Raw genomic sequence first — 20,346 nt, 5'->3', positions numbered from 1 at the left:
AAACGGGAATAGGAAAAAAGAAAAAAAAATTGTTTAAATTTAAAATCTTTTACATTTTTATAGGTTTTAAGTTTTGATATTTTTTATAAGAAGCAAAATAATTCATAAAAAAAAGGCATAAGTTATGCTTACAAGAGATTTAAGGTAAAATAATACATATCATGAACCCGATTAGCACACCCAATTCATATATACCTAGCTCCATTTTAAATCAAAGCACCAGAACATTTCCCCCTAGAAAACAGTAACATATCTCAATTTTTGGTTTATTTAAAAGATCTAGATTGTTGGAAAGGTGGCATCTAATACTGAGGTCGTAAAGAAGAAAAGATGATGTTGAATAAAGATTGTAAAATAAAGAAAAAAATAATAAATAAGATAATAAATAAGAAATTGAATTTTGAGGGTTTAAAGAGAAAGATGATGAAAGGGTGAATATTGAAAAATCCTAACTAACACCGGTGAACTTAACACACACATTAGTTTTTTTAAAATGAGAACAACGAAATAGGACAACAATACAAACAAACTATAATATAAAGATTAAAAGGTTAGTAAAAACATGTTGTACACTTATAGAGGGAAATACACTTTGAGATAAAAAAAAAAAAAAATTGATGTAATTTGTTAATGCGTTAGAAATAAAGATATAGATAAAATAATATGGTGAATGAATGAATAAAAATTGAAGGCGTATATATATCATTGTTGAAAACATAACAAGCAATTTTTCCTAAACAAAGCTATATAATTAATTTGATACATGAAATCTTACAGCAGATTCACACAACCATACACACCCTTGGAATTATTTGTCCTATTCTTCATCATTCAAAGACAAGTCACCTAAGTTGAAACGACAAGTGAACCAACGTTTTCCAAACTTCGTTCTTCACATGTCCATCATGAAAACACATAAGCTACTTGGAATTAAGAATGATTCTTTGCTTAAACGGTAGAATTCATAAAGTTATACATGTTATTATTAGTGAGGAAAAATCACCCATAAAAGGAAGAATGCATCATCTCTTCTATCAAATCACTCACCCCCACACATCTAAATTAAATTAAAATTACCCACCCTGCCAAACATTTTGAGTGCTGTAGAAGGCATCATCATTGTTCTTTTTTCTATTTTATTGCACACATAATAAGAAAAAGAAAGAATAAATTATCACCATATGCATCCCTTACCTAACAAAGTTTCTTCCCAACCTATAACAAAAAGATTAAAACAAAACAAAACCAAATAAAGCTATGTAATGTACCTAAAAAAAAGCTATGCTAATTCAATTCAATCATCAACCCATTTATATTATCAACTATATTATCTATCAAAAAATAAAACTCAAATCATAAAACAAGGGAAAAATCAGCAAAGGCAATTAAATTATAATTAAAAATATAAAGTAATTTTATAAAGTGATGGAATGATCATTGATCATCAATGAGAACAATCAAGTACTATAATTTTGTCCTAAAACTCGTATTATACACAGACACAAAAGAGAATGGTTTGTTTAAGGGACATGGGATGCAAAGATGCTAATCCAAATCTGATGAACCCTAATCCATAATCTTACTAAATAGATCATAACACTTAACACTTTTTTCTCATCATCACCCTAAAAATTTGAGAACAAAAATCATAGAAAATTAAATTATGATCGATAAAAATAGCCTTTTAATCATACACCAAGAAAAATAGAAGACAAATTCTCACAGAAATTAAGATTATATTACCATAATCTCATAACCGATCATCAATCATAAATTTCATCATCATTTTCATTTTCATTTTTTCCGCATAATAAAAAAAAGGGGAAAAAAAGAAAGAGCAAAAAAATTCAAATGAAAAAAAAATCATAATTTCTTCGACGAACCAATACATCACATCGTTTCATCAGAGGCAGAGAACGGTACAGTGCAGATCCTCACCACCACCGATTGCCACGTCAGCATCATCCAACGGCGGTGCGTTGAGATCAAACGGCAGCGGCTGGCGTTGAAACGAAAGCATCACCGACGAAGCCACGTTGTCACCGTCACCGTCATCAACCACCGATGACGAGGAGTCGCAGTCGCTACGGCAGTCCTCAGGAGCCACCGGTGGTGTCCTAGGATATCTTCTTCCGGTGACGACCGACGGCGGCGCTAAAGTTCCGGCAGGACGTGGACCGCTGAAAGACTCCACGGTGCTGCTCATACCGCTTGATGTTGGTCTCCGATGATCCTGAAACCCATCGCCGGCAACGGCGCCGGCATAGAAACGTTGATCGGAAAATGGATCTCCGGCTTCAAGATTATGGTAAAAAGGTGGAGAAAGAGGAAAATTAGTTTTGGCCTTAGGTCCCCGGAGGTTTCTGGCGGCGGTGTCGTATGCACGCGCCGCTTCTTCAGCGGTGTCGAAGGTTCCAAGCCAAACTCTAGCTTTCTTCAAAGGGTCTCTGATTTCAGCAGCGAACCGGCCCCACGGTCTTTTCCTAACGCCTCTGTATCTCGGCTCTTTGAAAAAAACCGGGTTTGAACCGGGTTCAACCGCCGCCGCCGCGGTGGTAACGCCTCCCCTACCCATCTTCAAAGGTTCAATCTTTTTCAAAATCTAAGAGAACCCAGAAAATCAAATCGGCAAAAAAAGTTCAAATATTGATGAATCAAAGGAAAAACCTTTGACCTTTTTCTCTGTTTTTTATGTTCTAACAAAAAAAGTCATTTTTGGTTTCAAACAAGGGTTGTGGATGAAATAGAGGAAACAAAGATGGGTTTTCAAGGGATTGTTGGTGGATTAAAGAGAAAATGGAGAAGAAGATGATGGTGGTGGTGATGAGATTGAGAAAGAGGAGGAGAGAGAAAGAGGGAGATGAAGAGAGAGAAAAGGGTGAATGGGTGGTAGAGAGAAAGAGAGATTGTGGTTGAAGGAAGGTAGCACAACAAAGTTAACAACACCTTCTATTGATCTTCTTCATCTATCATAACAAAAATATATATATTAATATATAAAGAAGATTGAAAATGGACCTTAAAGAGTGTTGTTTTCTTTCTTACCTTTCCCTGTGGGTTTCTCTGGCTGTGGCTGTAATGGCCTTTCATTCTAACCTTTTCTTTTTTGTTTTTCTTTAATTATATTTACTCTTTTTTTCAAAATTTTAATCATTCCCTTCTTTTCTTTTTTTATTTCTCTTTGACTCTTTTTCTCAGTAATTAGCCAAATTGATCTCAATAGTAATTTATCAAATTATTGATATTCTGAAATAATAATTAAAATTGCATTCGTTTAGTAATTATATCTCAATGTAATATTTGTAGGGCTAAAATAACATGGGTTTGATGATATTAAATAAATTTAAAATTAAATAAATAATGTCATGAGTAAGTTTGGTAATAATAATCAATATTTTACAACTTTAAAATATTTTTTAATATTAATAATATGAGTAGGGACATTTTTGACTCTTTAATAATCTAATATCAATGATGAGTTTTACTAATATAATTGTTTAATATTTTAATTATTAATATAATATATTAGTAATCACGATTTTATATAAATTATGTAATTTAATCATTAATATTTATTTATATTTTTTAAAATTTTATTATATATTCATTTAAAATTATTTAATGAAGTATCATATAATTTTAAAATAGAGAATTAGATGAATACATTTTACATAAATTCTAATATAAATTATAGTCTGTCATAAATTAATTTTAAAAAATATTTAAAACTTCAATAATTAGTGTCTCTTAAACGAAAATACTAATATTAATCTTTAATTTTATAATTGAGATAATAACTTAAATAATAATAATTTAATAAAAATAAAAATATATAATTTATATTGAATTAATATTAATCATATTATTATCTTATTTATAAAAACAAAAAAAGTCACAAAATAATATTTTTTTTTAAATATTGTGATTATTATTAAAATTTTTAATAATTTATAATATTGATGATCGATAAATCATTTATAAAAGTGATTTACCTTTGTATAATTTCAAACAACTAGTTATTACTTATTTTTGTTAACATTATATTTTAGACACCTCATATTTATTAATTTGGGTGATGGAATTTAGGTGGTTTTTGGAAATGACTAGAAGGCCCATGTTGTTTCTACGCGTAACGGGATCAGTTGGAAGGTGAATATGAAATGGGTTGGTTTGGTGACTCCGTGTGTATGGTATTGGTAAGGTCTCTTTCATGATATCACAACTGTTCCTAACTTTTATTTTATTTTACTTATTTATTTCCCTCGATTTTCTTCTCTTTTTGTTCTGTTACACACGGTAAATTATACAGAGTGGTAATAGCACGTGGATCCTTTAATTAGATTTTTCTTGCGTGAGACAACAAGCAATAGATTTTTTTTATTTCTGAGGTGTTTTTACGCCAAATTTTTATAGCTAATAAATATTTTTACTATTAGAACCAAAAAAATATGTTTTTTCTTCATTCATTTTCGATCATATCGGTAGCTTGAGAATCACAGCTTTTATTTGTAATTGTAACTACCAAATCAGCTTATATTAGTCAATTTTATTAATTTATACTAAATATAGAAATTGTTATAAAACATATACAATTTTAGTCTCTATATATATATAAAGAATATATATAATAAGGGTATGTATATAGATAAGGATTATTATTGATCTTTGTTTCACATAAAATTAAGACTCTATATGATAAAGTCAAGAAACGGGTTTATAGTTTATAACTTATAAGTTATAAGATATAAGATCTGATTGGTAATAGTTATTTATAATCTTATCGTTTATAGCATTTTCTCGTAAGTTAATTCAAATAATTTGTGAGCTCAGTTTATAGCTTATCATTTTTTTAAAATTTATCTTTATTATGGTAACAAATTTTTTTTTACCTTTTATAATTTATCTATTATAATTTTAATTAATAATTTAAAGTAAACAATTTAAAATAATGTTTATTATAATTTAATTTATTAATAAATAGTTTGAATTTTAAAATAATTAATATTTTAAAGTAACTAATTTATTTATTTATTTTAAAATAGATAAATAAATATATATATATATATGAGATTGATAAATTTTAAATTAATAAACAAATAAATTTTAAACTACTACATTAAAATATTTAAAGCATTAATTGATAAATTTTAAGGTTAAATAAGTTTTTAATCCCTATAAATATATCATATTTCGATTTTAGCCCATATAATTTTTTTTTAAACAATGGTCACTCAATTATTATCTGTCAACAATTTTGGTCCATACTTTTAAAATAATTCATATGTATCGTCTGAATTTTTAAGTTATTTTTTGCATGCATATTTAAAATATTATCAGACTTTATTGCACAAAAAGTTATAATTTTTTAACAAATGATGAATTAAATATAATTTTTTAAGCTTTTGGTGCTTCAAAATTCGCATTTAATTCATCTTTTGTTTAAAAAAATTAAAAATTTATGAGAGGGATTCTTATAATATTGTAAACATTCTTGTAAAAAGTCATTTAAAAATTCAATTGATAAACATGATTTGGATTAAAAGTAAGAACCAAAATTATTGATAGAAAACATTTGAAAAACCATTGTTTGAAGACAAAATATAGAGGGTCGAGAAACAAAATATGATATATTTTTGGAGATCAAAAACTTATTTAACCATATTAGGGAACAACATGAATGTCACACTGATCAACTATCATCTACTTTACTAAATAGTTAAAGGCTCAACTGATGATGAATGCAACTTAAGATGATGTGATAAAATCCATTCAACATCAAATCACCTTTAGGTTTGGTATTCTTGAAAGCACAACAATAGACTAGAGAACTATGTTTACTAGAGGGATAAGGTGTTGTCTTTGCACAATAGTTAGGATTAAGATCATTCATCCCCATACTCTACACAAGCTAGTTAGTGCAAAAGAAATTTTAGGTACAATCTTCTAGTTGATGTTTTGATGATAACAAAAAAAAAAAATAAAGAATAATTATTCTTTAACTGTATTTGCTAGGTGCGTAGATTAAGTTAGAAGACAAAAACTTATACTAATATCTATCTTTTTTAAGGTAGCATAAATTATGAATAAATTTGATATAATAATATAAGTGTTTTAACACAAATAATATGATCGCCTAATAAACAAATAATTATGTTTATTAATAGAGTAAGTCATAATATAGCAATAAAAAATATTGCAACAAGCATATGATAATCTACAATATGTGTCAAAGTGTTAAAGATAAAGGAAATATAAGTCAATGATTGACTGTTTGAAGAAAAAGGAAAAGAACGCTACAAAGATTATCGACTTTTGACTAAAGACCCGTGTTGATCTTCTAATTCAAATGTCAAAAGAATAAAGCTCTAAATGAAGCCTCAAACGAAGTCAATGCTCTGTTATAAGTTAAATCCTTTAATGAATAAAGAAAATAATATCTAATAAACAAGTTCACAGTTACTCTGAATAATTTGTTGTAGTTGTGTCTAAATCTATTAAACACACTCTTAACATGCCAATAATTAATCCCTTAATACCTGTTCACCCTGATAATTATATGTTTGATGCTTCTTGTATGTTAGTTGTGAAGTAGCAATATCAATTTACAAGGAATGGGGTTTGAATTGTAAATTCACATATTTAAAATTTCCTATTAAAAACTTAAGAAAATAACTCAAGATTGATCTTGGTTGTGGAAACAAAAAACGAAGAACGTTCTTAGTTTTGGAAACAAAAAACGAAGAACGTTCTTGGTTAGTTAAAATCAACAGTTTAGCTTATCTATTTAACTTGATAATCAAAATGTCTGAAAGTAAATAGAGATAAGGGAAGAGATATCACACAATGATATATCATAGTTCACCCACTCACGCTACGTCTAGTCCTCACAATTGTGAGATTTTCCACTAAGTGTTCAAACGGAGAACGTTATTGGTTTTACACAATTTAATTCAGACCAACTTTGATCAGTAACATCAATTCCTTTCCACCCATAAAGGATTCAATCACCTTTTAACCATAAAAGAATTTTCTACAAACTATAAACAACCCTTATTGTAAGTGGGACTGTGTGGAGGTTGTACTTATCTCCCAAGTACTGGGACTGTAACACCCCAACCATTACCGTAACTGACAGTGCTACCTCACGACCTTTGATAGCATTTCAGCAAGTGTACTGAATCGTTGCAAGTAATAATGAAAATGGTAGTACCGAGTGTCGAACTCAAGGATTACGTTTTACTATTGAATTATGTTTAATTACGAAAATTGAAAAAAAAGTTTCCGATTTGATTGAAATAATATTAAAAACTAACGGTAATAAAATTGATCATTTATAATAAGAAAAATGTCAAAGATAAGTTTCACTTCGAATTCAACCTTGGTGTCTAATTTGATCTTAGTTACTGAATTCCTTTATTAAATTACTACCGAATTCACTTTATCATTCTTGTCCTAATGTCTTAGTGACATAACCTTTAATTCTAAAATAACCCATAATTCCTTAGTGGATTTAAGATTAGAATTAAGCCTTACCGTATAGGAATTATCTTGTTAAACTATTGTCTTTGCAACTAATTTAATTGGTTTAATGACCTGCATCTATCCTTAGACTACAAATTCGTTGATTTCTCATATCAAACATTCGTAAAGTCCACTTATGTTTCAAAATACGAATCGTATAATATTTTAATGTTGATCAAGCAATAAAAAACATTAAGCACATAAATGAGAAAAATAATTCAATAAACTCATTCATATAACTAGAAATCAAATCAAAAAAATAAGGGTTTCATTTTGTTACACTCATCCCTAGCAAATATGGTTTAGTTACTCATGACAGAGATAGAAAAGATAGATATTAGAGAAGAATTACAAGAAAGATTCATGAATGGTTCTTGATAAAACTGCTCCAATGGTGTTAGAAAATTCGTCTTTGAGTTTATATGCTAGGGCACAAGTCTCCCAACTTCCCAATAATAAAAAAGATCCATAGAAAGTGAGGAAAAATAAATAAATGTTGTTGCGTGCCACGCACCCCAGGCGCAACTTTTGCGCTTCAAGCGCGTCCCAGCAAAGGCTTCTGCCTGAAAATGCACCTCATGTGCAACTGTTGCGTTTCAGGCGTACAACTTCTTCTGTTTAACATTTTCTGCATTTTTCTCCTTTTTTGAGTCTGAATTGGGTTCTGGTGTCTTCATGACCGTTGTAGCTATGCATCTTAGCTTTCATTTGCACTTGGTGTGACTCCAATTGGACATCTACAACTCTAGATATGGCTGGAATACTCTACATAGGTCCTGTTGATTTCTCATCAAAATTCAACATTGCATTAAAACAAAGTAACAATGCAAAATTCTAAAAAATCTCTACTTAATCAAGGAAATAAGAAGATAAACATTTCATTAAATTAAAGAAATAAAATTAACAAAATATATCAAATAATTCCTTAAATTAACTAATGAATAAAAGATAAATAAGACTAAAAACAATAAAAAAATATGCATATGATGAAGAGTCATCACAACCCCAAACTAAATCTATTGATTGTCTCCAAGCAACAATTAATTTCAGATTTGGTACAATTAAAATCAAACTTAAACTCAATTTTTTAAATCAAATCAAACTCAATTCTCAAAGTTCCAGCTACTACAAAACATTCATCATGCTCCATGATTGCTTATAAAAAAAAACAACACAATTTATATAATTTAGTATTCATTCATCAAGTTCAACTCTCTCTTCACACAATCTCACCAAAATTTATCTCAAGTGTTTAACAATGGTTATGAATTTTTCACTCAAATCCTATAACATGCATCCCGCTACCATATGCTTGAAAAAATTCTAGTTAGCAATCACAATGCAGTAAACACATACACTTTTGGAGGACTTTCGGGTTGTAATGAGGTTTAGATAAGGGTATGACATTTTGGGATAGTAGGCTTTACTACTTGAAGTTAGGCATACATTTTCAAATTATTCTACCACTTTTTATTTTTCTTCACCTTTTCATTGTGGAGATTCTCAAACATTCACAAAAGAACCAAGAAGATATTATTTATCAAAATACACAAGCTGATTTTTTTTTCTTTTTCTTTTTGTGATAATCACCACCCCAAACTTAAAATGTTGTTATCCCATGAGCAACCCCAAAGTTAGAACTTTACCCAGATGATAATTTTTTTTTTCTACCTAACTCCAAGTAAGGTGATTTAATTAAAGTCAGGTTTTTGGCTTGTAACATGGCTAGTAATCGAAATAAAAGGGCAAGGCTCAAATGGGCTAGCCAATGATAAAATTTGCATAAGATAGTTAGAAAGGCTCAAGCGACCAAACAAAATTGCCTTAGTGTATGCATAAATTTCAAGTGATGCAAGTCAGAATTAATGTATGTTCTGAAGGGATAACACATGTCTGGATAATCACACAACAAATAATTAAAGTGTTTAGGCTCAAAATCTCACAGCTAGGATAATAATAAAGAGTATGAACTATCTAAATGATGTCAACCATGCCACTACAAAAATTTTATTTTGTTGTTTTTAAAAAAATGGCAAGTGAGACTTCGACAACCAAAGAGTAACCAACAATGCATGCATTAGTGAAACATATCGAATTGAGCAAAGAAATAGAGTTTAAATTTCGAAATCTGAAATAAATAGTTTAAGACTAACTTCAAGTTGTTAAAAAATCTTCAACTTAGTGCACATTTACACACAATTAAAAAGAAACAAATTCAAATAATAAAATAAGATTGCAAAAATAAAAGTTACCTCTACCTATAGGTTGCCTCCTACGAAGCGCTTCTTGAAAGTCATTAGCTTGATGTCTCAACCATTGTAAAGGTGTATTATATGACACAAAGAACACATTATCTTTCTCACTAAGGGGTACATATTTCAAGTGAGGTGGCAATTGCTTGAGCTCAACCAGTGGCGTCTCTTTCTTTTTCTCTACATATTCGTCTTCATTCTCTTTCAACTCCTCCCATGTAGTATGGAAGCGAGGGAAATGGGATGGTGATGTTTCTAACATGAATAAAAGATCTTTTACTCTTGGATCTTCACTATCTTTAACAACAACTTGGGGTAGGCATAACACTATTTCCCGTTATTACCCACAAAATTCACCTCTTCTAGTTCTTTTGTATCATCTTCATCTGGTGCTTCACGCGCTCTATTTGTTTGCTCCCCCCCCCCCCCCCCCACACACACACACAAAAGTCACAACCAGTACTTTCAATAATTTGGCAGGGGCCAATTGGGGTAGTATATCTAGAGCTGTTATCCCCTTCTCTATCTCAGTCGTGATAACATCTTCTATTTGTCTTGAGAGCAACCTGCCTTGAGCCAACCCAACATCCATGATATTCAATTCCATTATACCACTTGTTGACCCACCACCTCCATCATAAACATCATTTGTTCATTTGACGCCATGATCTCAATAATTTTCCGTGCTTCTGATGCGATTTTGTAATTCAAAGAACTACCGGTTGTAGCATCCAACATAATTCTAGTGCTAGGTCTCATACCATTACAAAATATTTTCATATGAGCAATGTCGTCATAAGCATGATTGGGGCATACTACTAATAAAGTCTTGAACCTCCTATAAGTGTCACAAAGAGATTCTCCTTCTTTCTGTTTGTAACTAGAAATCTCTTGCCTCTTTCTAACGAACATATATGGGGGAAAGTATTGTTCCAATAACTTATCTTCAAGGTCATCCCATATGGTGATGCTACCGACAAGAAATGAATTAAGCCACTCCTTAGCATCGTCTTTAAATGAAAATGGAAACAGTATCAACATCTTGTCTTCTTCAGAACAACCATCCATTTTCACTGTTTCATATAATTCAAAGAAGTTCGTGAGGTGTCTGTTGGCGTCTTCATTATGTTTACCGGAAAAATGAATCTCCTTCAACTCTCTGTATAGAGCGGAGCTCACTTCAAAATTGTCTTTCCCTTTGTCTTCTTTCTCGAACCTCCTTTCGATTTGCTTTCACAGTTTTTTTGATTTCTGGATCAAAGAAATGTTCAGCTGAGGACTGGCCTCGCATACAAGGTTAGACAAATTGTGAGTAATGAACAATTTTAAAATAAAGAAAAATAAATAATTAAGTAAAAGTAAAATAGTTTTAAAACAATTTTTTTTTCAAAATTAAAAATAAAATCAAAATTTTTATTGCAGAGCAAGAAATTTCAATTTAGTAAATAAATTAAATTCAATATTGATAGCGTTTCAGCAAGTGTACTGAATCGTTGCAAGTAATAATTAAAACGGTAGTACCGAGTGTCGAACTCAAGAATTGCGTTTTACTATTGAATTATATTTAATTACGAAAATTGAACAAAAAATTCCCGATTTGATTGAAATAATATTTAAAACTAACAACGGTAATAAAATTGATCTTTTATAATAACAAAAATATCAGGGTTGAATTTCACTTTGAATCCAACCTTGGTGTCTAATTTGATCATAGTTACTGAATTCCTTTATTAAATTATTACCAAATTCTCTTTTATTATTCTTGCCCTAATGTCCTAGTGACAAAACCTTTAATTTCAAAGTAACCCCTAATTCCTTAGTGGATTTAAGATTAGAATTAAGTCTTACCATATAGGAACTCTCTTGTTAAACTATTCTCTTTGCAACTAATTTAATTGGTTTTATGACCAGCATCTATCTCTAGACTACAAATTCATGAATTTCTCATCTCAAGCATTCGTAAAGTCCACTTCCATTTCAAAATATGAATGGTAGAACATTTTATTATTGATCAAGCAGTAAAAGCATTAAGTACATAGATGAAAAAAATAATTCAATAAACTCATTTATATAACTACAAATCAAATCAGAAAAATAAGAGTTTCATCTTGTTACATTCATCCCTAACAAATAGGGTTTAGTTACTTATGACAAAGATAGAAAAGATAGATATTAGAGAAGAATTACAAGAAATATTCATGAATGATTCTTGATAAAACTGCTCCGATGGTGTTAGAAACAACCGTCTCTGAGTTTATATGCTATGACACAAGTCTCCCAACTTCTCAATAGTAAAAAAGATCCATAGAAAGTGAAAAAAAAATGCATTTTAATGAATGTTGTCACGTGCCACGTGCCTCATGGGTAGCTTTTGCGCTTTGAACGCGTCCCAGTAGAGGCTTCAACCTGAAAATGCGCCTCAGGCGCGACTGTTGCTTCAGGCGCACAACTTCTTCTATTTGATGTTTTCTGCATTTTTATCATCTTTTGAGTCTGAATTGGGTTCCAATGTCTTTATGAACATTGTAGCTACGGATTGTAGCTTTCATTTGCACTTTGTTGGACTCCAATTGGACATCTATAACTCCAGATATGACGGAAATACTCTACATAGGTCATGTTTATTTCTTACCAAAATTCAGCATTGCATTAAGATAAAGTAACAATGCAAAACTCCAAAAAATCTCTACTTAATCAAGGAAATAAGAACATAAACATTTCATTAAATCAAAGAAATCAAATTAACAAAATATATCAAATAATTCTTTAAATTAACTAATGAATAAAAGATTAATAAGACTAAAAACAATGAAAAATATGCATATGATGAAGAGTCATCAACCGTCTCGCCCCCTATCCACCTAGTGGAAATTGCGAGTTTTTGCCTTTCGTGGGATTTGAGCTCGGTACCTAGGAGATAAGTACTTCATCCACACAGTCCCACTACCAATTGTTGGTAGTGGGACTGTGTGGATGAGATACTTATCTCCCAGGTACCGGGCTCGAATATCATAGAAGGCAAAAACTCGCTATTTCCACTAGGTGGATAGGGGGTGAGAACGTTGTGAGGTAACACCACCGATAACAGTAATGGCTAGAGTGTTACAGTAGCTCAATCGGTCATGAGACTATGTGGAGGCGATACTTATCTCCCATGTACCTTTTTATGTAACACCCCAGCTAGGATACTACCTCACGACCTTCTCCCCCTTATCCACCCATAATTTAAGACTCATAATTTGAGACTCACATTTACAAAATCAAAGCACTAGAGTGCATTGGTTGATTTAGAAAAAATAATTATTAGAACAAACCTAACTCTATACTAGTTAAAAGATCATCTGAAAGAAAAGACCAACAAACTATAGTAAGACATGAATAAGGAAAAATTTGATAAATCATCCTTATCTGTCATCAGTGAAATGCTATGCAATTTATTTCATTATTTTATGTTTATTTGTTTGTTTTACCTGATATGTTTTTGTTTTATCTTATCCCTTGTCCATGTGTGTTTAAAAAATAGTTTTATTTCGTTTAGTGTGTTTGTGTTTTCTTTTCTGACTTATCGTGTGTTTGTGTAGTCTCTTCTTATACTCGTGATGTATCTTTTGTCTTGGTCTCTGTGCTTATTTAAACTTCTCATTTCTTTAGTATTTTTCAAAAATCATATTTTCCGTTAAAATCATGCTCTCCCACCCAAAATCTCTTTTTATAAAAAAAAAAAAAATTAAACCTGAAACCATCTAGCAAAAATCAGTACAGTATCTCGTTATTTATTGAGTCTTCATATTTCTTAATGATCATATTCTTACACTATATTTACTTAAAGACTCTTAAAACATGAACTGCTCAACTTCAATCCTAAAAAGTTCATAAATATTAAATTTATTACATTTGTGAACTATGGTCAACAAGATGGGTTATATAAGAATTCACAAAATGCATTCAAAGATTCACTATGTGCAAACTTTGGGTGTTAACTTATCTTTTTTTCACTAAGTACCTTAAGTACAAGGAGGAAGTGAGAAAAGAGCATTAAAAAGCTTGTGCCTCATTTTGTCTAAATCTTTCGTATTTGATGAAAATCTAAATGTAATAATGAATAAGGTTTAGAACACATACAATTGTATCAAAGATTTATTTTTTGAAGATTATATCTCCAAATTTGTAATTAGATAGAGTCCCATTGGACAAGTCAAAGATGATTAAAGAAAATAGAAGACTAATCATCTCTTTTTTCTTAATTACATCTGACAAGTTAGAAGGTAGACTCCTGAATATGAAAACATCTTCATCACTATATCTGATAAAAGATCTAAGATAGAAAACACTCATCGAAAAAGATATAAATAAAGAAACTTAATTTATTTATGTATTAGAAATTAGTGATTCAATCCTATTATATAATTTAAATTAACTGATTTGGTTCAAAAAACCTTACAATAAATCTTATGATCTTTTATCAAATTTTCATTTTAGTCCTTTTGTATTAAGTATTGCAATTGTAAGATAATGTGTCTGTTACATAATATCCAAGAAATACACCCAAAAAAAAATATTTAAAAAGTTATTGAATAAAAATATAGTAACATAGTATTTTTAATTAATAATTTAATTTTATTCGTTAATTAAATTCAACTTAATAATTTTTTTGTTTTGCAATTCTGAATAAATATATTTATATAGACGCACCAATGGGAGGCTTTATAAGAAGCTTTTTGATCTTGAACAGCGCGCATGACAGCTTTGCAGCTATATCTTTGGGTAGTGGTCAGCTACATTGCGCGGGAAATTAATTCCCGCGAGTTTCGTGACTAACATTTAATGCGACCTTTGCAATCTCCACATTTTGTTATTCCATCCACGTACATGTCCCCGCCACTAACTACAACAAATTAAAGAATTACGGTAAATATTTAAAATAAAATAAAACAAAATAAGTATTAGAAGAACTTGAAGCTTGAGAGCAGATTCACCAAAAGGTTACACGGATCTTATCGAGACATTTTTATATTAATTAATTAATAATTAAAAATGGTTATAGATCGAATCGTCTTTGTTTTTCTTTTCCTGTCCAATTAATTTAACCTTAACTCCTTTTAAAAAAAGAAATTAACCTCAATACAAGCTAAAGTCATGCACTTGAAGTTCAAACTCACACAATTAGACTAACCTCACACTCGAAGTTCCACTACTCATTAAGAACAAAATTTTATTGCTTATCAAACAAAAAAACCAAGAACTTATATGAACACACAAATATGAAATCCTTTTTCTAGTATCATTATAAATGTGGCAATCAACTTCTTATTCCAACTCAATAGCCAATTTTTCAATTGTGGGATTCAATCTTAAATCAAGTAGAAGATTGACCAATCAAAGAAAAATCATTAATCATGAAAGAAATTTCTCATTTAACACAAAATAATACTATTTTTGAACCTATATTTTAGATCCTCTTGTAAAAAAATAAAGTGTTTTTATATAAGACTCTTTTTGTTAAGATTATATTAGGCTATTCAGGTTTATTGGTGAATGTCAATTAATACTCACTTATTTACTTGTGTCATATAAATAAGATTGATGTTGTAATAGAAAATACATGATACGATAACAATAGTCACTACGCGGAAAATGGTATTTTACAGCGCTTTTTTTAAGCAATTTACAGCGTTTTTTCAAAAAATTAAGCGCTGTGTATTCAGCGCTGTAAAAAGATACAACAACGCTCTTTAAAATAAAATAAAAAAAGCGTTGTAAATCTCTTCTAAAAACGCGCTGCTTGTTGTATTAGTTTTACGACGCTTTTTTAAAAAAACGCTGTAATATGCATTCCTTTATTTCAATTAGATCTCTTTCTGGGATTATAACAACAATCTCCTTCATAAATCGTAATATACAGTATTCGCAGTCTATGTTGTTAGTTTGACGAGAGCGCTATAAAATAAAACATATAAGTCAATAAATATTTGTGGATTGATTGTTAATGAAATTTTAAAGCCATACATTTCAAACCTTTATTGGAATCCATGTGATTTATTTGATTTTTGCTTCGACACTGTAGCACCCATTTGAGCTTGGAAAACTTGTAAAACACTATCAAATAAATGTGATTATTAGCATTAACAGACACATTATATATATATATATATATATACACAATACCTGAAGAGCGCGAAGAAATACGTAGAGTTCATAGGGTTACGGTTTCGTTTAAGAAGAAACAACGAGAATGTGCATAAATACGAACGGTTCGTAGGACAGAGTAGAGTTCTCATTGAGAAGAATACATAATAATGTTCGTAGGGATAGTAACAAATATGGAGATGATTTGCAATGGAGATGGTTAACAATATGGTTCATAGGGACATTAGGGTTCGCAATGAGAAGGATAATGAAGAGGAGAAGGACACTGAAGTGTAGTGAAGTTTATGTAATAAAGAGGAAACTGAAGCGATTTACTGTTATATTTTATTTTTTAAAAGCCTATTACAGCGTTTTTTTTAAAGAGCGTTGTAAAAGACCTCCTTATTTTACTTTTAAAAGCCTATTACAACGCTTTTTTAAAGAGCGCTGTAAAAAACCTCCTTATTTTATTTTTTAAAAGCCTATTACAACGCTTTTTTTAAAGAGCGCTGTAAAAGACCTCCTTATTTTACTTTTAAAAGCCTATTACAACGCTTTTTTTAAAGAGCGCTGTAAAAGACCTCTTTATTTTACTTTTAAAAGCCTATTACAGCGCTTTTTTAAATAGCGCTGTAAAAGACCTCTTTATTTTATTTTTTAAAAGCCTATTACAACGTTTTTTTTAAAGAGCGCTGTAAAAGACCTTCTTATTTTATTTTTAAAAGCCTATTACAACGTTTTTTTTAAAGAGCGTTGTAAAAGACCTCCTTATTTTACTTTTAAAAGCCTATTACATCGTTTTTTTAAAGAGCGTTGTAAAAGACCTCCTTATATTATTTTTTAAAAGCCTATTACATCGCTTTTTTTAACGAGCGCTGTAAAAGACCTCCTTATTTTACTTTTAAAAGCCTATTACATCGCTTTTTAAAAAAGCGCTATAAAAGATCTCCTTATTTTATTTTTTAAAAGCCTACTACAACGCTTTTTTAAAGAGTGCTGTAAAAGACCTCCTTATTTTATTTTTTGAAAGTCTATTACAGCGCTTTTTTACAGACTTTTTAAAACGCTGTAAAAGATCTCCTTATTTAAAAAAAAAAACCTTTTTACAGCTCTTTTCCCAAAAGCGCTCTAATAGGTCATTTAATTATGTGAAATCAAAGTCTTTTACAGCGTTATTTTTACAGGGCTTGTCAAAAAAGCGCTATTGTATCCTCCGTTATTTTTAAAATATCATACAACAACGCTATAAAAGACGCACTATAAAATGTCATTTTTGGCGTAGTGAGTATTAGTTATCTCTTCTTCTTTTTTTTCCCTCCTCTATTTAATATCTATTCTCCAATATCTATTGATTTGATTTATTTCACAACACTTTTTAAATTATAAAAACATTAATTCGTTTTTCATAAAAATATTCATAATTAAATGTAAAGAATTAAAATATCAACTATTTATCTCTCTTTCTCCCTTAATAATTAAATAATAGTTTTGAAAAGAGAATATATATTATTGATAAAATTAAATTCTCGTGCATTGATCAAATGAGTCTTACATATAAGGATGAATGTAGTTTCTAATATTATCATTGATATTACACATGAATTCAACAAAGATTCGTCACATCTAACCAAATTAGATTAATGAAATAAATTATGAAAAAAGATAAAAGAAACACCAGGATGGACGAAACCATTTAATCTCCAATTGTTATTCCCAAGCCTTTCGATAGGATGAAACCCAAACAATGCGAAGCAACCCTACCCTCCTAGTGTAGGAAACCTAAAAAGAGCCAAACACCCATTTATAAATGTTTAAAATCACGCTTTAAAACCTTTAAGTGCAAACTGACAAATGTGTTCCAAGTTCTTAAGAATGTACTCCAACACAAGGATGATGCGCCCCAACGCACGAAGGTTGCACTCCAACATATTATATTTCTATTTTATTTTCTTTTTAACACTTTTGGAATTCAAATTGGTTTGTGGTGTCTTCAATAAAGTTGTAGTTATGGACATTATTAGCTTTCATTTTACTATAATATGACTTCATTTGGAGACCTACATCTAAATATCACTCATGGATCATGTTGCTCGATCACCAAAACTCATCAAATTGACTTCCTCGTTGTCTCTTTTAACCCCTACAATCAAAACATTAAAAAAAATTAGGCTTAATTGCAATTTTAGTCCCCCTATTTTAGCTGAATCGCGAAAGTAGTCCCTCCATTTTGTTTCTCTCCAGTTTTGGTCCAAAACTTGATGAAATTTCATTTATTTTCCATTTATTTAAGCCACATAATGCCTCAAGATCTCATTTGCAACAATTGTATCTGAAATATATGATCATAAATAGTGTAGTACCACTTTAAAAAATGAAATTTCATCAAGTTTTAGACTAAAATTCTGTTTGGGGGGCCAAAACTGGTGAGAAACAAAATGAGGGGACTACTTTCGTGATTCAGCTAAAATAGAGGGACCAAAACTGCAATTAAGGCAAAAAATTATATTGTTCAAAGTTCTCTCTCATCTCAATCAAATTAACGAAGCAAACCCACATAAGAGATATACTTATAAAACATCAATTTTTAAAATGTTTTGCAATTTTTTCCTTATAAAGGATTAGATAATCTTGAGGGTTATCAAATAACACGAAACAAAATTGTATTTTGTGCCAGACTTTATACTATCATTTAAAACTTCACTAAAACATATTTTTTACCAACACATTTTGTCTTTTTTTGTTTTGTTTTTTGTATGAGACTTATTAATTAGTCTTGATTATAGGGATCGTCTTGGACCATTTTCGGTCACAAATCAATGTTATAGTGATTATTTTTATCTTGAGAGTCACTAGTAAGATCAAACACTAACAATTTATTAGACGAGTTTATGAATCAATCAAATACACTTTCATTTACTAGATAAAACTTTTGAAAGAAAACATTAGTAGTGAGGTGATTTGCAATTAGAAAATTTAATTAACTATACTTTGTTTTAACGAGGAGTTATAATATGTTAAACATCATGTGGATCGCGCTTTATGCACGACAGACCCAATATTAATCTCTAAGTTGTTGAGACAAACTCCATATTTAAAGTTTTGATGAAAATAAACAAAGGTTAATTAAGAAAGTTAATCATGATTCTAAAATGTTATGTTAATTTAACTTGTGCTTTTGAGTGAATTTAATTAAGAACAAAATCAAGCAAAAACAGAGAAGACAGCAACAAGAATATTAAAACAGAGAATGATCTCCAGTTTCAAAAATGTTCATCACATCATATTGACCAATCTTTTCCTACCTCTTTAACAAAGAGTTTGCCTTGGAAATTTATTCAAATAGAATCAGTACATGGCAAGGAACAAGTAGGATTCATCCCAGATCAAAAAGGCTATCTGATCACTAAAATAAAAGGACTCAAAAACAGTCAAAAATAAAAAAAGTTTGTAACTCTAAAATCAAACTGTCAAGAAAGTTTGATCAACCTTGATATATGATAAGACATTGCAAAGGACATCCAGAATGATCAAAACAGGAACTCCATATTGATCATCAAAACTCCAGAAAAATCAAATTGACAGATCTAGATTGATAATCAATCTTCGTTTTCTGCATAACTCCAGCAGCAGTTTGTTCTCTTCTGCAATGGCTTATAATTCTTCTCCAAACTCGATTGGCTACATTCATGACTCAAGATCGAAACTTACCATCCAAGATCAAGTGAGAAACTTCAAAGGCTTTTTAACTAGAAGACAAAACTAATTTAAAGCTGTAACAGAAAAGTCAAAAGCAGTTTTAAATCAATTTAAGGTTGGATTATTTTTATTCTGAAATATTGGTTTCAGTCAAAAATACAGAGCACTACCAACAGCTCTTTTTGACCCTCATTAAATGCTTCTAAAGTCTATAAATAGAAGGCCAATATCCATGAGCAAAGCAAGAATTTCAAGTGCTGTAAAATCCCACAAATCATTCACATACACATACTTGAAGTTCTGAAATTTCGCAAAGAAGAAGCAGATCTAAAGTCTCATATTAGATTGCATAATTATCATTGAATCCTTTGTAAAAGAATCAATTCTCAAACAAGAGTTGAGAAATCTCAGATTCTGTCAAAAACAATCTTATTGTAAAAACTCATACTATAAGAGTTTCTTTATAGTTTGTTTAGATTGTATTGAATCCTATCAAAGTTAGATAGGTGTTGTTGTTGCTTTCTGGGTGGAAAGTAATAGAGATTGAAATAGATCAAGGTTAATCTAGACTAGGTGCTGTAAAATCAAGAAGATTCTTTGTTTTAAACAGTTAGTGAAAAATCTCACAGTGTGAGGACTGGACGTAACCCAAGTTGTGTGAACCAGGATATTTCTTTGTGTGGTATTCTCTATCTTATCTCTTTATTTGTTAAACTTAATTGATTAACTAAGATAAAACATAAACTGATTT

At 30.0% G+C, this 20,346-nt stretch overlaps 1 protein-coding gene and 1 non-coding gene across 2 annotated transcripts; one reads left to right on the top strand and one right to left on the bottom strand.

The window, feature by feature from the left end:
* Window positions 1-1,716: 1,716 nt before the first annotated feature.
* LOC101497710 (ethylene-responsive transcription factor 7-like) lies at window positions 1,717-3,063 on the bottom strand. Its single transcript, XM_004513832.4, has 2 exons — window positions 3,046-3,063; window positions 1,717-2,966 (listed from the first exon to the last, which is right to left on the bottom strand). The coding sequence occupies exon 2, from the start codon at window positions 2,573-2,575 to the stop codon at window positions 1,904-1,906; it is 672 nt and encodes a 223-aa protein (XP_004513889.1). The 5' UTR covers window positions 2,576-2,966; window positions 3,046-3,063; the 3' UTR covers window positions 1,717-1,903.
* Window positions 3,064-10,570: 7,507 nt separating this feature from the next.
* Window positions 10,571-10,676, top strand: LOC113784145 (small nucleolar RNA R71). The gene has a single exon (XR_003470164.1). It is a non-coding gene; the product is annotated as a small nucleolar RNA R71 (small nucleolar RNA).
* The last annotated feature ends 9,670 nt before the right edge of the window (window positions 10,677-20,346 follow it).

Source organism: Cicer arietinum, chromosome 5 (genome assembly GCF_000331145.2).
Source record: "Cicer arietinum cultivar CDC Frontier isolate Library 1 chromosome 5, Cicar.CDCFrontier_v2.0, whole genome shotgun sequence".
Classification (NCBI taxonomy): domain Eukaryota; kingdom Viridiplantae; phylum Streptophyta; class Magnoliopsida; order Fabales; family Fabaceae; genus Cicer; species Cicer arietinum.
The sequence above is the reverse complement of the archived record's forward strand: the minus strand, read 5'-3'. Positions and strand labels throughout refer to the sequence as shown.